Raw genomic sequence first — 17,038 nt, forward strand, 5'->3', positions numbered from 1 at the left:
CTGTGGAATAAACATGGGTTTTCCCACAGTTAAAAAGGTTTGCTTCACTTTTGATTTCCACTGTGGCTGTGAACTGTTTAATCATTTATTTTAAAGTGAAATTAAACATTAGTTTAGCACATTTTATATTTATGAATGGCTTTGAATTAATTCAACACAGCTTTTACAATGATAAGAGATGCAGGTCTAATTTTTCGGTGCGTACTCTCTATACCCAGCGCCAATGATTTCACCAACGCCACAACACCAGGCTGGGTCGTGCTCGGATGTTAAAAGTTAATGCTTTACACTGAAAACCCATCTTACACACACATGCTACTAAATGAGAAACTTTAAGTTAAATGTTAACAGTCTGCAAGTCTTTGAAAAATCATCTGCAAATGATCCAAAACTACAGCAGCATAACTGAAGCCCCAGCATGAGCTGCACAAACTGGAATAAAAAGCCTGAAGGTGGCGATTTAAATTGTTTCACTCTGACACTGCTCCTCACACTCTGCAGCTTCACTCTTCCTTTTGTTCTTCCCACTACACCACAGGTGTTGAACTCCAGTTCTCGAGGGCCAGTGTCGTGAAACTTTTACAGGTGTCCTTGCTGCAATACACCTGAATAGAATTTGTAGGTCATTAGTTAAAAAAAAAAAAACTCCTAAAACCACTTTTATTGCACCATGTTCATTCACTCTTGAGCTGCTGTAACATGAGTCAAATAGCTGAATTGCCACCCCTGAGAGGTGACCCCTGCACTACACCCAGTTTCCTGGTGTAAATAGCAGCCACCTCCACTTTACCGGTAACTGTGATTAAAAAATGTCATATCGACCATTTTTGTGCACACAGGCTAAATAATCATTTTAACAGTAGATGTTGTCATAAATAATTTTGTCATGTCTCAGAAATGCTGTCTGTATCCTGACACAAATTTGAGCGGTCGTTGTCATTCCAACGCATCTAACTACAACAAAGGTAGCCTTGGAGGCGGGAATATACCTACTGTGCCTTGTTTTATGCAGCTGTTTCCTCGTTGATGAGTTTAAAAGAGGAGATGCTGTCATGACTCATCGAGTGATGCCACTGACCAGCCAATCGGTGACATGCAGACTGACAACCACATGTTAGTACCTGCTCAGAACTCATTCTTGCTTGGAATCCGGCCCTGGAGCTAGGATACTAAAAAAGTACCAGGTACCAGGAACTATGACCTAATGAAAAACCGTGAAAACCGTGCTGAGTCGATCCGAGTAGGTATGAATGGAAAAGTGAGCGCCTCATGTCACTCATCACTCTTTAAACTTCAGTTTGATTTCTTGAGTGAATTCTCTGATGTGCCAAGTTACTTCATTCAGTGTTATTGACCCCAGAGAGTGGATTTTACTCAGGTCTGTCTGTGACATCAGAATCAGAATACTTCAATAATCCCTAAGGAAATTATATGGGTTACAATTGCTCCAAGACAGTAACAGTAACAGACTAAACTAATGAAATAATACAATATATTACAAAGTTTACAAATTGAAGAAATAGCACTAATATATACAAATCGCCAGTGTTGGGGAGTAACGGAATACATGTACCGCCGTTATGTATCTAGAATACAAAATATGAGTAACTATATTCCGTTACAGTTACAGTTTATTAGGGTGGTATTTAGAATACAGTTACTTTGTTGAAATAAAGGGATTACACGGTGGTCTTTTCCTGTTTCATATGTTAGGCTATGGTCTCTCTATTTTTGGTAATTCCACACCATTGGAAACCCAAACAAAACACGCATTAAGAGGCTCAAATGCCTGTGTCTCAATTTCATGTCTCATAATGACTTGAAGAGATATTTTTTAAAATGATTTAATATGAAAGCAATAGCAGAGTGTTACAGGCATAGCCCTAAATAATGTAGCTTCATGGGCAGTGTAGTCCGTGCTGCAGGGAGAATGGACTGCCATACCTGTTATGTGTCTGTGAGTGAGGGAGGGAGAAAAAGGAGAGTGGAAAAGTACGACTTGTCACTGAGCAGAAACGTGAGCCGGAAGCATGTAAATATAATAATAACCACTGCAGCCAAAAAGAGTGCCTGACAAGCCCAGTTGTAAGTAAGCCATTAAGACTCGACTGTACACTGTGTTCCTGTTTTCCTCCGAAACAATAAGTTCGCTGGAGCAGCCTTTCAACGCCTCCCTCTGTCTCTGGCTAGCAACGTTTACCCAGACAACAAAGTAAAGCTAGTTTTCGGCCGTATTAGCCAGAGGTCCCTTTACTATGGTTCAGAGCCGCGGACCTCTTTTATGCATGGAAAAGTTTTCTATACTAGATCGCTGCAAAAAGTGCAGCCTTGCCTAATGTAAGATAAGATAAGATAAGATAACCTTTATTAGTCCCACACGTGGGAAATTTGTTTTGTGTCCACCCTATTACTCATTTTAGTTGTAAAAAGCATGATAATATATTAAGTAATCCAAGGTATTCAGAATACGTTACTCTCATTGAGTAACGTAACGGAATACGTTGCAAAATACATTTGGGGGCATGTATTCTGTATAATCTGCAATCCAAAAGTAACCTTCCCAACACTGCAAATCGCTCAATTATAAACATTAAGACTACTGACAAAGAATATAACAGTGGTGAGAATATTACAGAGGTGGAATATATGTGGTTGACATTTAACTCTAGCCTGTGAACTTTGTCATTTGCTATTTTACTGTAGAGCGTGTGCAAAAGGGTGTAACTATTGCAGTGTTTACAATGTATTAGACGGAGTGTCTCGGGCTTTTGTGTTTGTGGATGTGACTTTCTTTTGTTATTTAGTTGGGAGCGTCTGTTCCCGGGATCCGTGGGTTAATCCATCCTGTGCTCCCAGTCTGTTCCTTCCTGTTTGTCTTTCGTCTCTGTGTTAAACTAAGCTCTCCTGTTTGAGTCTGTCATCTGTTACTTCCTGTTTTACTTTGGTGGTCTTGTTTCTTGTCCTTGTGTCTGGTTTAACTTTCCTTGTCTCGTTATCCCTGATTTGTTCCCACCTGTTTCCACTTGTTTCCTCGCCCCTTATCATCTGCTGTGTGTTTATTATCCGAGCCTCCCCTTGTCCTCTGTCTGCTCCGTGGTCCCAGGTCTTCCTACCCTGCACATAGTCTGACAGGTTCACAGCCACTGCTGCTTCGCTTCAGATCGCCTGTCTGATGGGAGCTCCTCTACATCCCATTTTTCACATCTCTGTGACTACGTTTTTTTTTTTAAAATTTTGGATAGCACAGTCATCAGTCCTTCGACCTGGATCATCAAAAAGGAGAGTACAGTTGGAAAACACCAATCTCCATGTTCACCAGTTCATAAAAGAGGCCTGACCCTGGATAACGTTAATAAACACAACCTAAGCTGTAATGTCTAAAGCTAATGACCGTGAAAAATCTCTACGTTTTTTTTACTGGCAAGATCAGCAGCATCAGGTCAGAGTTCAAGTGCCCCAGCCAGCTGTGCTCCCAAAGCTTGAACTGATCAGAAGTTGGTTTTGAACTGATTTCCAGGACAGGTACACATCTTCCCTTTCCGACGAACACCATTAAAGCATTCATACATTTATTCATGCATTTAAAGAGATATGTCAGGATTGATTTAGGAACAGCACAAACAGTTTATGTGCATTTCATTTGTAATTTAATGGGGGTATGTGTACCCTGGCAATGGCTGGGTTATTGTCTTTTATTTATTCTTTATTTTTATTTTTAGTGTTTATAATTTCCTGTTGTTCTGCTGTTACCTTCAGCGGATTTTTGTTTTTTTTAAAAGCTTGGAAAATAAACAGTAAACGTTTTCATTTGGTTTTATTTTGAAAGGTGTGACCGGAAGGGGTGAGGGTCTGTTTTTTAGTCCAGAGCCGCGGAGCCACCTGTCAGTGAGCTACACGCACAGAGCCAAGCTTTATCGAATCTGTGAGCATGGGGCCAACAGGTGAGTGACGGCGGGGAGTCTGTCGCCTGACCGCGGCGTTTTCAGGTGAAATGAGCGGCTGTCTGCGCGTGCCTCCTCTCGGGTCCTCTCTGAGCTCCAGCTGCGGACTCTGAGGCAGCTAGCAGCAGCTTAGCTAGCCGCTAGCAGCTGAGCTCGGTAATAAAAGCTCAACTGGAGAAGAAAAGGTGTCCATATTTGTTCGAGAGCAGAATAAAGGAGCCGGTAGGCCAGTGTGTCCAGGTGTTCTGCACGTTTCTGTAGCATGTGAGCTAACCGGGCTGCTTATTCATGGAGCTAGCTATGAACTACCTGCCTGTGGGGCAGCATGTTCTTTAACGGGGAAGCGCGATTTTACTCGCAGACACACAACACGGGTTAACTTCCACAGATCAGAGACAAACTCCGCCGGACTTCATTCAAAAATCCGCCAATTTAACGTTAGCGCTGTTCTCTACCACACGTGTAACTTCCTAAAACAAAAGTAAACACCTCTTCTAAATCTTCATCGCCTAATAATGATTCCGGCAAAGCGCTGAATGCCAAACATGACGTATTCCATCATGGGAGGTGTTAAAGCTGATCGCCTTTTATACGTTTTTATTAGGTATTAATTAAATGGTGTGAGAAGCAGACCTGTTGTTATCCCTTTATGTTCTGCTCTCTGACACGCAGCAGACGATGTCTCTCTGCAACTGCAGCGTGAAAAAAGTGAGCCTTTAATCGTTTTTAGCCAGATTTAGTTGGATGATCATTTATATTTCATGGAAACTCTAGGATATTATGTAAATATATAAGGCTATGATTACTGTTATTATTTCAGTATAAATGGCCCATTCTTCAGTTGGGAGTTTACAAAGGGGAAAACAAATAAATCCACACAACCAACACCATCAGTAATAATAATCTATAATAATGTTGCTTGGCTCTGTTAACAGATACGTGGCACAGATCTGTAGAGTACAGACTGCTTTGTCCTCTTATAGCTTTGATGTTTTCTCACTTTCTGTGCTTTAATCAATATCCGGATCATTGGCATTACTCTTCAGCATCTGGTTTAATGAAGTTCAGCTCTGAAGCAAGCTGGACTTTTTCAGACAATAAGACGGCCATGAAATTAATAGATCCTAATCAATATTATAAATTTCTATATTGGATTAGATTTACAGCAGTATGGATGCCTCTCATCACTGAACGACTTTGTGCAGGAGGAAAAGGGTGCTGTCGGTCCTGCTGTCTGTGACGTCGGCTCACGCTGTAACAGGATAACAGTGATTTGAGTCTGAATTCAGCAGCAGCCCGCCTGGCAGACACTTTAAAACTTGTGTCGTCATTGATGTTGTTCTAATCTTCATATAAAAAGCTGCATCTTAGTTTTTCACCTGTGGGATTGAAAGTGGTGTCGAGGTAGACAGGTAGACAAACCTGTTATAAGCCTGCTGCTCAGCTCCCAGCTCCCAACGGCATGTTCAGCGCTAAAGACACGTACCTTCCTCTTCTCCATCCTCTTCCTCTGCTGTGATGTCCTCACCTGTCTCCTCCTCAGGTGAGGTGGTGTTTGGCAGCCCGGTGCCGGTCTGCCCTGAGAACCGGTTGCGATGGGATCTGAACCCCGAGCAGATCCAGCAGCTCTCCGAGGAGCTCATTGCCAACACCAAGAAGGTGTACGACTGCATCGGAGCCCTTGACCTTGACAACGTCACCTTTGAGAACACGCTGAAGGCGCTCGCCAACGTGGAGGTCGAGTACACCGGTGAGCGCTTCCCTGACCCTGAAGACTGACTTTTTCATAATAATAATAATAAATAATATTGGTAACAGCTTTACTTTATAACACTGTTCAAAGACACAATTACAACCTGCTTCAGAGTTTGGATATTTAAAAAAAAAACACCACATTAAAGACACACACACACACACACACACACACACAGTTAGGTCCATAGGTTTCAGTGTCCATGTTGCAAGTACATCAGATTTTAAATCAGATTGTCAGGATGTAACTGAAGTGCCGACTCTCAGCTTTCACGTTTAAAGTCGACGTGATTTAAGAAATAAGTGCTTCAAGTTTTTAAAACATGTTCAGCCCCATCTTCTGTCAGTAAAGGAGATTACATCACTGGGTTGGTTGGTTGCGACTAATTGAGTTTCATTAGTTTATGTTAGCTCATGAGTGAGCCTCTGAAAATAAATGAGAAAAAAGTAAAGATAATTCCTGAATAGCTGGTGCAGATTGTCATCTTTTGTTCTTTAATGTAGCGCTGCACTGAGGCAGAATTACAGGAACAGCGTCCCCGTGCAAAAACGTATTGAGTGATGACGTAATGAGTGAACATGTCAGAACGTTTGAGCTGAGCACGGAGCAAGCGAGAGGCCTGAGAAACTGAAGGTTTCTCCATGTGAGGGTCAAAGTTCAGATTCTGGTCAGAAGTAACTTCCTGTCAGTCAGCTGACTGGACGAGCACCGATATCTGATCAGATATCACTGACAGCTGTTCATCATCATCACCCCGGCAGTGAGCATGGAGGCTTCACACTAACACACCTGCAGCTTCTCTGGACGTTTGGATTCTTTTTGGTCTGAAATGTTTTTGGACTCTTAAAACCTGCAGCAGGAAATGATGATCTGTAGATTTGTTATATCAAGTACTCACGCGGTACTGCCTTTTCTCAGTATTATAACCAGAGAAGGAGCAGAGCTCTGTGATGATGCATGCTCATAACTGTAATCTGTAACTGTAATTTTTTTTAAGCATTTTGTGAACACAGATTCTAGTTTTAGTTTTATGAAGTATAATAACTGTGAGGACGTAGTTACTACGTTCTGCTGGAATTTGAGCTTGATGAAGATGGGCTGTGTTTAATGTACGCTTTCTTTTCCAGATCTAACTTTGTTACACGACATTATAACATAAAACCAAAGAAAAAAAACATTTTTGAAATAAATACAAGTAACATGGTCAGATCGGGGGATTTAGGCAAGTCTGCGGAGGTTTTCCATGCTCCGTGGGTACAGTTGTCCTTCCAGATGTTTCGGTGGTGAGATGGTGACCCTGAATGTAAAGGGATCGAGCGTGCTGCGTGGACCTCGTGGGCTGTTGGGTCTTTGTGAGCGCTCGCTGCAGTGAAGCTCTGTGTCAGCACAGTGGGGCTGTGATGGTAAAGACTCATCAGCAGTTTGCAGAGAAAGCAGCTGAACCAGCTGCTGCAACAATGGAGACTGAGGCTTTGTTCACAGGCAGCTGAAACCCAAAAACACCTCCAGCTCTGCAGGAGGAAGCGCACAAACAGCCATGCACGCCACTGAGGCTGAACACGGGCATCCATTGCGGCCTCCGCGTTTCTGATATCTGAGCAGACGCTCGAACCACTAACAGGATAAAACAAACTGCACCAAAGCCAAAGAGTAAAAGCGTGAGCTAGAAATGAGCTGAATAAGAGTTCCTTTAGGAATAAAAGAATAATTAAAGGTGGAATAAGAAGTAAAATCTCACTTTTACTTCAAATATTTGATCGTTTGGAGTTTGTCTTTGTTCTGCATGAACTCTGAAACAAAACCTCAGACGTCACTGTGGTTCAGTGGAAATGTCCAACATACTAATGTATAAATGACTGTGGTAAGTGCTCCTCGCTGTTAACTGCAGCCTGACAACAGCTGAAGACCAACCTCCATGTTTGATTCACACGTTTGAATCCAGGAAAGCATCTTTTTGTTCTTTTCTTTCAAGCATTGTTTTTCCTATCAATACTCATAAATCTGTCAAAAGTCTGCCTCATACATGGCCCTGCCCTTCCTCTGTCTCTTTGTTTGCCCCTGCCTTCTGCACCCCAGTTCAGAGGAACACATTGGACTTCCCGCAGCATGTGTCTCCCTGTAAGGAGGTGCGAGCAGCGAGCACAGATGCCGACAAACGCCTTTCCGAGTTTGACGTGGAGATGAGCATGAGGGAAGACGTCTACCAGAGGATCGTCGCTCTGGAGGTGAGATGATGTCACTTTGCAGTCAGTTTTCCAGGAGTCAGCCAATCAGGAGGAAGACAGCTTTTAGGGAGAGATTAGGGGAGGGGTATGAAGAGGGAGGTTGCAGAGGTGCTGCAATGGTTTTATTCTGTTACTGAAAAAGAATAAAGCCCATTTTTACACCCTGGAGCTCTGCTGCTCTTTGAACGTCCTGTTGTGTTTGTGTCTGCAGAAGAAGATTGACCCTGAAAGCCTCACCGTGGAGTCCAAGCGGTACATGGAGCGACTGATCAAACTGGGGAAGAGGAATGGCCTCCACCTGCCCAAAGACACACAGGAGGTAGCTCCTTCCTTTTTTCTAACCTTTATTTAAAAGCTCTTGTGTACAATACCTCCTGCTGTGACCTTCAGATTACCGCAGGCCTCAAATCCTCAAGTCTTGCCAAATTAGGGTCCTCGACCCCAAAAGTAGAGCTGAGAGAGAAAAACATCTCCTTACTTACTGCTGAGATGGTCAGGTGACTAATGCACCTGTTGTCCTGTGATTAATCAACCTATCAGGCTGCAGCAGGAAGTCTTTTTTTTTTTCCTTAATTGGTTGCGTGTGTTAAACATGTGACCAACCATCAGTAAAGCCGCCGCACCTGAAGGAGAAGTGTTACAGGCCAGCTTTCACCCGCACGCTGCTTCATGTGTAACATGGGTGTGTCTCTGCCACTGTAGAGGTATCCTCGGGTGTCACCCTAACCCAGTAACGAGCAGTGTAATCAGTCTCCTGCATGCAGTTCTGCAGCTGGTGGTCCCGGTTCCTGAGTGTGCTGAGCCAGGAAGAGAGCTTCAGGATACTTGATTGGTCCATGGACAGGCTAATGCCGGTGCCTTCGCTCATGATTTAAATGCTGAACTGTATGATGACGCACCCATTCAGAGCTGAAATGTGTTTTTAAGTTTAATGTAAGGTCTGACCTGACTTCTCTCTCTGCTGTCACAGGAGATCAAAACCATCAAGAAGAAGCTGAGCAACCTGTGCATCGACTTCAACAAGAACCTAAACGAAGACACCACCAGCCTGTCCTTCACCAGAGATGAGCTGGGTGAGTGGAGCTCCTTCAACATTTTAAAAGCCCTAAAAGCTGCTGTTTGTAGATCGCTGTACAGTCAAAGTGCCACTGAGGCCTGCTGGGTAATTTGCCATCCACCTGACCAATCAGAAAACACTTTGGTTAACCACAGCTCGGTTTTTACTGCAGCAGCTCAGTGGCGGATGATCCTGGTCTCTAAATGTAGGTAGGAAGGAGACCTCTCACCTGCTCTCACTCACGCCTGCCCCAAAAGCGGATATGAGCTATCAAAGTTTACCCAGAATGCACCAGCGCCGGTGGTGTGATGCTCACGCTGCTCAGAGGAAAAGTAGATGTAGCCTCAGTGATCCGGGAGTGGGTGGTGCATGGTTTATTGTCGATGATAGAGAAGCACATTTAATTCATCACATTTAAACAGTCAAACTGTTTCAGGCGGACTCCCCGAAGACTTCCTGAGCTCTCTGGAGAAGGATGGCGACAAGCTGAAAGTCACGCTGAAGTATCCTCATTACTTCCCCACCATGAAGAAATGCTTTGTCCCAGAAACCCGCCAGAAGCTGGAGGAGGCCTTCAACTCCCGCTGCAAGGAGGTGAGAGCAGAGGACCTCCAGAAAACATTTAAGACAGACTCGCAGAGCTGTCCTCCTTAATTTACACACAGGGCGAGCTGTAACTTCAGGCAGAGGAGAAAAATGATTTATTATTTTGTGTATTGGCTTTATTTCCAGTAAACTGAAGGAAAAACAATCATTTATTTTTGCCCTGTCCACAGGAAAACTGTTATTGATTTTGGTTGATGTGTGAGGTCTGCTGAAGAGCAGATGTCAGTCAGGAGTCGGACGAGCTGTGGGGTGGGGGTGAAACTTGGCAATGTCATCCACAAACAGTTTGGTCTTAATGGATCTCGTGCTGGTTTGCAGGAGAACTCGGCGATCCTGAAGGAGCTAGTGGAGCTCCGGGCTCAGAAGTGCGCTCTGCTTGGCTTCACCACGCACGCCGACTTCATCCTGGAGATGAACATGGCCAAGTCTGGGAAGAAGGTGGCCAGCTTCCTGGGTGAGTCCTGAGAGCCCAGCTGCAGCCTCAGAGCTGCTGTTGGTGATGATGGTGGCAATTACCTGCTGGGAGATTTTATTCTTGCTGAAATAAACGAGATGGTGTTGTGAAGTGTAGTTTTCACACCGCGGTGATGTCCGGTTTTTCTCTGTTGTCTCTCAGAGGACCTCGCCCGGAAGCTGAAGCCGCTGGGTGAGGAAGAGCGAGCGGTTATCCTCAAGCTGAAGGAGAAGGAGTGTCAGAAGAGAGGCCTGCCTTTCAACGGGGAGCTGCATGCCTGGGACACGCGCTACTACATGACCCAGGTAAGAGCACAAAGGATGGTAGGTAATGGTGTACTGCAGTCCCACTGATGCTCTGTAAGGAGCTAAAAGACTGACATCCACAGTAGGGCTGCTCAATTAATCGAATTTTAATCACGATTACGATCTGGGCTTTCAACGATCATTAAAAATGACTGAGCCGATTATTAGCCCCTCCCTCGTTTATCCGCGACACCTTAAAGGCCAGTCCGTGAAAATATTGTCGGGCATAAACCGGTCCGTGGCGCAAAAAAGGTTGGAGACCGCTGATTAAGAGGACCCGAGGGAAGCTCGGAAAGCTAAGCAGAAGTTATTTGGAGAGTGACTGCTGTTGGTTGAAAAGAGAGGTTAAAAAAAAAAAAAAAACTTCAGTGGTGTTGCACACTATATTATTTTTTAAAGTCATTGAAGCCGGTCAGAGCAGCACACTCCGTTTTGTGTAACTATTTTTAAATCCCTGTAGAACCTGAACCGTGTAAGCTAGCGCAATAATTTTTTTTGCATATGAAACCGGAGGAGTTGTACTTACATCTGATGCCATCAGCTTGCCCTCGGTCACGGTTTCCTTCCACATAAAGCTTTGCAAAAACTGCATAGAAAGCGCTTGCAGGAACAAAAACATAATATTCCAGAAACACGCTTTGCCGATCCGGTCAGCTGTTCATAACACTTCCCACAGTGAATCAGACGTCAGCACGAACTATCACATGTCGGCCATTTCCTCCCCGAAACCGGAAGTGACGTCATTTTCGCGGAAATGTAGTTTTTTACTTGTAGGCCTTAAAAGCCTATACTGGTCATGTTTGACTTTTCTGAATAGTTTCTGGGATGCTTAGAACTCGAATTGCACTGCTGGAAATAGTTTATTTTGATGCACCTTCTGTTTTCTTTGCAAATTTGCATCATAGGATTGTTTTTTCGTTTTTCCTGCAGTGTATATAAAAATTGGTGTATCTCCAAAATAAAACTATGAAGACACTCAAAATAAATTTCCTGTTGTTGTAAACTATTTTTTGCAACTTTTTTGTATTTAAAGTTTTGAGGGATAAACCTCTTAAATTTCTCCAAGTAGAAATATATGTAAACAAAACAAAAGCGATTTTCAATTTTTTTTGTAGTTTATTGCAACTTTTTTGCAATTTATGTAGTTACTATGGACATAATGCATACATATTATTAAAATATGGGCTATAACAGTTGTATAGCAACTTGAAATGCTCCCACAAATGGCACTACAACATGTAAAAAAATAATATAAGCTCTGGCGGACTTGGTTCTATGGTAGGTCTTAAAGGGTTAAATAAATATCGTCAAATAATCGAGATCTCAATTTCAGTGAAAATAATCGTGATTATCATTTTTGCCATAATCGAGCAGCCCTAATCCACAGAGCTTTAGACTCACGTTAGGTCTGTCCAAGTTTAACAAGGAAGCAGAGGAACTGAGGCCATTTGATAAGTCGTATTTCTGTTTATCTCCTCCTCTTCCTCTCCTGTCAGGTGGAGGAGACTCAATATGCCGTGGATCAAAACCTGTTGAAGGAGTACTTTCCGATGGAGGTGGTGACTCAGGGTCTGCTGGACATCTACCAGGAGCTGCTGGGTCTGTCCTTCGAGCTGGTGGACGGAGCTGCCACCTGGCATCCTGATGTCACTCTGTACTGCGTGAAGGACCGTGTCACTGGTCAGGTGGTCGGGCAGTTCTACCTGGACCTCTATCCGCGGTATGAAACTTTGCATCCTGGGTAATGAAGTTATCCTGAAACACACGCAGAGATTCATCAGGACAACCAAAACAGGAAATTTTCTTCAGGAGCTGCTCGGCAAATGTTTTAGTGGCACCATGATGCTGGACATTAGACAGAACAGGCTAAATACGCGGCTCCTGGGGTTTGGAGGTCCATGTTCTAGATCAGCCTCAGATATTTTCACGGTAATATGTTTAGAATAAAGAGTCTAAACTAAAGAAGGTACATGTGCGGCTTCTGTGGCACTCTGGTTGGAGTTTTGGGCGCGCTGCAGGTGTGTAGGCTTTGGAGTGTTTGCTGTAAATTCAGGTGTCCTGATTTTGACGGGCAGCGTGAAAACAGAGGGAAGTGGATGGTAGCCAGGTGAAACGGCGAGCTGCTGTTACAGAGAGTTGAGCTGAATTTTAACCCTCTGGGGTCGACGGACGCACGTCCAAATTACACGACTAACTTAAGACAACACAGCAACAAGATCCATTTCTACTTGTGTCTAAAGTGCAGACTTCAAACTACTTACCAGTTTTCAAATTGTGTTGATAGGCCACCTAAAACCAGAGTTATGATAAAAAAATACACGCGGTGGAGTTTTTTCTGAATAAACCATGGTATGTTCTAAGGACAGCGCTAACAAGCACTGTCCGAGTAAAAAAGAAAGGAAAAATCACCCCTTCCCTATTGGTGTTAAAGTTTACCATGTTGACCAATCAAAAGCATTATATAGCAGCATGTGGCATTTGGTTGTTTAGGATGAGGTGGAAGTTTTAGGTGTGACGCTGGCGAGAGAGAGAGCGAGTTTTGAGATGTGAGAGACTTGTGATGTTTAGCGTGTTTGGAGTCTGTAGTTAGTGTGTTGTCTTGTGTAGTTAGTGTGTAGTGTGTAGTCGTTGTTTTGTTTTGTTTTGTATGTCCGAACAATGCTGAATGTCACAGTTTCTTCCAAAAAGCCACAAAAGGCAAATTGCAGTGTTAACACTGTCACCAGCTGGAAAACAGGTGATACACCTCATGTTGTCAGACCTGCAGCGTTTAGGCCTGTGGTGTTCTCCTCTGTCTTATAGTGGACAGAAACAAGTTTTTGGAGTGGCACAAATGATTGTTCTGTAAATAGTTTGAAATGGTTATATAAAAAACGCCTTGGCTGCATTTTTAGGTAAATAGCCACATATAACTTTGTTTGCAAAACTTTTAGGTTTTAAAATGTACTATTTCTATTTGCATTTCAAGTTATGAAAAGGATTCGTTAAACATGTTTGTGGTTGTTACAGTAAAAAATCTTTTAAAAAATACTTATTTTTCTACTCGGATTTTGTTTTTTTGTTTTGTTTTTTTTGTCTGAATTTAGATCAATTGTGTTACAGTACAGTACAGACATACAGTATGTCAAAATGAAAAAATAACTATAAATTCAGACATATGAGATTGTGCTGAAGAGAATGATACCAAACAAGGCAAGCTAAATGGTTTTTAAAGGTGAAATGTAGAGGTAAAATAAAAGTAGTCAAAAATGGCCAATTGTATCCTGGACCCCAGAGGGTTAACTTGGCACTGTGCTTCCTGTTCCGTGCAGTGAAGGGAAGTACGGCCACGCCGCCTGCTTCGGCCTGCAGCCAGGCTGTCTGCTGAGTGATGGCACGCGCCAGATGTCGGTGGCTGCAATGGTGGCCAACTTCAGCAAACCGACGGCGGATGCCCCGTCGCTCCTGCAGCACGACGAGGTGGAGACGTACTTCCATGAGTTTGGCCACGTCATGCACCAGCTGTGCGCTCAGGTTAGTTGATGTTCACCTGGGGCCAATAACGATGCCCAGGTTCTCGTGGTTGTGATGAATAGTTTCAGATAAACACTCTTTAATGTGGCACTAAATGATAAAATTATGTCATGGTGAACTTCCTCACTGCAGGCAGACTACGCCATGTTTAGCGGGACTCATGTGGAGCGGGACTTTGTGGAGGCTCCGTCTCAGATGTTGGAGAACTGGGTTTGGGAAAAGGAGCCTCTGCAAAGGATGTCCAAGCACTATAAGACCAGAAACCCGATCCCTGACGAGCTGCTTGACAAACTCATCAAGTCCCGTCTTGCTAACACCGGTACGTATTGCACAGGGCCCTCTGTTACACTGGAGACGGTTTGTCTGGTTAAATCTTGTCATTGGGAATTCAGCAGGGCTTATGTTTTTTTTGAAAATCTGGGACAGTTGGGAGAAGCTTTAATACGCTCACACAGCTTCACTGGACAGATCGGAATCAAATAAAATGAGCTTTGCTGCTAAACTGAGTCTTCTGATAATCACATTTCTACATGACATCACAACAAAAATAATCCAATTCATAATTAACACAGTAAATTATTTTTCAGCCAAAGTTTCAACTCCGCCTCTCCTCAGTCTCTCCAGCAGAGAGCATCATTACGCAAAGCACTGGTGTACGGCTTAGTTCCACCAGCTGACAGCTCGCATGTGGAAGCAGGGACGTGCTTTGTGGATGTTTGGCTCATTAAACTTAATAAAGCCATCGAGAGCGCTCCAACTAGTAATGCAGTGTCTTTGTTTCTTTGGCTGAGACGCTCGACCACACGGCCGTAATCACCCTGATGACCTCTGACTCTCTGCAGGTCTCTTTAACTTGAGGCAGATCGTCCTGGCCAAAGTGGATCAGGCTCTGCACACCAGGAAAGGCCTGGACCCCGCAGAGGAGTACGGACGCCTCTGCCAGGATATCCTGGGAATACCTGCCTCACCTGGTATGTACTTCTGATTGGTCGTGGCAGGATGTGACACTAGCACACACGGATCTTTCACCTCCGTTTGTGTTTGTGCTTTTTTTGTGGTCACTTTTGTCTCTGGAGCGTCACTGCATTCCTCTTCTGGATCATTCTTGTCTCTTTATATCCACTGTGCTCTCTTTGGTTCACCTTCCACTATTAAAAACTTTGATATAACGAAACTCTCCATCTTCATTTACAGTCTGTGTAAAAGCAAATGAAGTGAACATGATGAAGACAAGTGTCCAAACTCCACCTTCACTTTTGCCTCTTTCTTCTTCTCTGGCCATTGACCTCTCCTTCCTATCCTGCAGGAACCAACATGCCAGCGACCTTTGGACACCTGGCGGGCGGGTACGATGCTCAGTACTACGGTTACCTGTGGAGCGAGGTGTTCTCCATGGACATGTTCTATGCCCGCTTCAAACAGGAGGGAATAATGAACCCAAAGGTCAGCAGCTCCAACGTTTACATTCAGATAGACAGGCAGGAGGTCAAAGGTCACTCTGCTAAACTACTACAAGATCAGCTTTGAGGTATAAATAAAGTTGAGCGGCTGAACATGTGACAGGAGGAGGTCCTGATTTATAGTTTGTCAATGAACAGCCTTCAAATAATCAATAAAATAACAACAAAATGTTAATGAAACACAAACTCTACACAAAAAAATCAACAGTTTACAAAACACTGCAGAACAGTCTGAAACTGCACAAAGTCAAACCTTCAGATATAGTTATTTTAAATAAATATGGAAGATGATAAAAAGCAGTGTGTCAGAACATCTGTCATTAAAAAAAACGTAAATGTTTATTAAACAAATGAAGTGAAAAGTGTGACATTTAGGGCATTTACAGCAAAATGTATACAAGCAGAAATATTAATAAACAGTGTTAAACTGTGTGATCACATAAAAAACTGATAATCTTGGGATCCTTTAACTTCATGTAGTTCAGAACTACAATTCTCATTTAAAATGTGTTTGGAAAAAAAAAAAGTGAAAAACAGCACAGCTCTGTTTGAACAGTCTGTATCTCTGATGGAGCACACCTGTCCAGGTGCACTCGTTACCATGGTGATTAGATAAGCAGAGACTTTAATGATCCCCGCAGAGGAAACGAGGCCTCACAGCAACTGAGTGACTGTGAGGAGGAGGAGGAGGTCTGGAGGCTACGGTGGCCCAAAAGTACCAAAACAGAGACGGAGATGTGTTTTCAGGGCCGCAATGAAAAGCATCAGGATTTATTAATTACAGTAAAAGAGTAAAAACACTTTCTCAAGTTTTTGTATTAGAAGCTGACGGAGGTTCTCCAGATGTTTTAGCCCCTCTCCTCCTCCATAATTTAGTGTTTTAGTTTCTGGATAAAACAGTTGATCAGCTGATGTTACTGGTCATCCCTGAGCTGAGCCGATTTTCTTTATCCGTGTGACATGAACAGGTGTTGTCACCTGCCAAGTGAGGGTGATGTTTCCAAGTGACAGGATTTACCGTGCGGTGACTCAGAAATGCAGAGCTCACCTCGTATTTGACCATCTTTACTTCTCACAGTCTAAGGAAACTGAGCGAGGATGTTTTCAGGACTTTCCCTGAGGGTCATCTAACTCATTCCTAGTTTCTCTTCTCTGATTGGTCCCCCAGGTGGGTCTTGACTACAGGAAGTTCATCCTGCGGCCCGGCGGCTCAGAGGACGCCTCTGAGATGCTGAGGAAGTTCCTCGGGCGGGAACCCAAACAGGAAGCCTTCCTACTGAGCAAAGGACTAACGTTGGAGCTGGACGCCAGCACACCATGTCCCTGCTGACCAATCACAGCAGCTGGCTCCACCCCCTCCTCGTTCCCAGACGTGAAACATATAAAAGTACAGACTGAGATTTTCTAGAAAAAACTGTAAAATGTTCCAACATGGAGAAAAACCTGTGAATAAAACGATTCAAGGTGACTTGTGTTGTGTCTCAATACCTGACTGAGGGTGCTCACAGGAAGTTTCCTTCTGAGTGAGTTTTCTAAAATAAGAGTCTGCTTTTGGACATTTGGTTTCAGAGTCCACATTTTTGCCAAATGACATAAAAGAAAAACGTGGCAGATAAGAACCGATTGGTTAAAGTCGGCGTCTCCATCGCGTTTCTCCGGCGTTGGATGAAGCTTGCATCATCTTAACATGCTGCAGTTCAGCTTCAAACATGGCTGCCGTTTAC

The 17,038-nt window shown here is 43.6% G+C and overlaps 1 protein-coding gene across 1 annotated transcript; it reads left to right on the top strand.

The window, feature by feature from the left end:
• Positions 1 to 2,070: 2,070 nt before the first annotated feature.
• Positions 2,071 to 16,782, top strand: thop1 (thimet oligopeptidase 1). The gene is made up of 15 exons (XM_082524361.1): positions 2,071 to 2,085; positions 3,827 to 3,941; positions 5,485 to 5,691; positions 7,771 to 7,919; positions 8,131 to 8,238; positions 8,890 to 8,992; positions 9,413 to 9,570; positions 9,901 to 10,036; positions 10,199 to 10,341; positions 11,838 to 12,061; positions 13,653 to 13,854; positions 13,987 to 14,173; positions 14,697 to 14,825; positions 15,161 to 15,297; positions 16,483 to 16,782. Exons 2-15 carry the CDS (start codon positions 3,929 to 3,931, stop codon positions 16,642 to 16,644), a joined length of 2,058 nt encoding a protein of 685 aa, XP_082380487.1. The 5' UTR covers positions 2,071 to 2,085; positions 3,827 to 3,928; the 3' UTR covers positions 16,645 to 16,782.
• The last annotated feature ends 256 nt before the right edge of the window (positions 16,783 to 17,038 follow it).

The sequence above is a fragment of the Aulonocara stuartgranti genome (genome assembly GCF_965226115.1).
Source record: "Aulonocara stuartgranti genome assembly, chromosome: 23".
NCBI classification, from domain to species: domain Eukaryota; kingdom Metazoa; phylum Chordata; class Actinopteri; order Cichliformes; family Cichlidae; genus Aulonocara; species Aulonocara stuartgranti.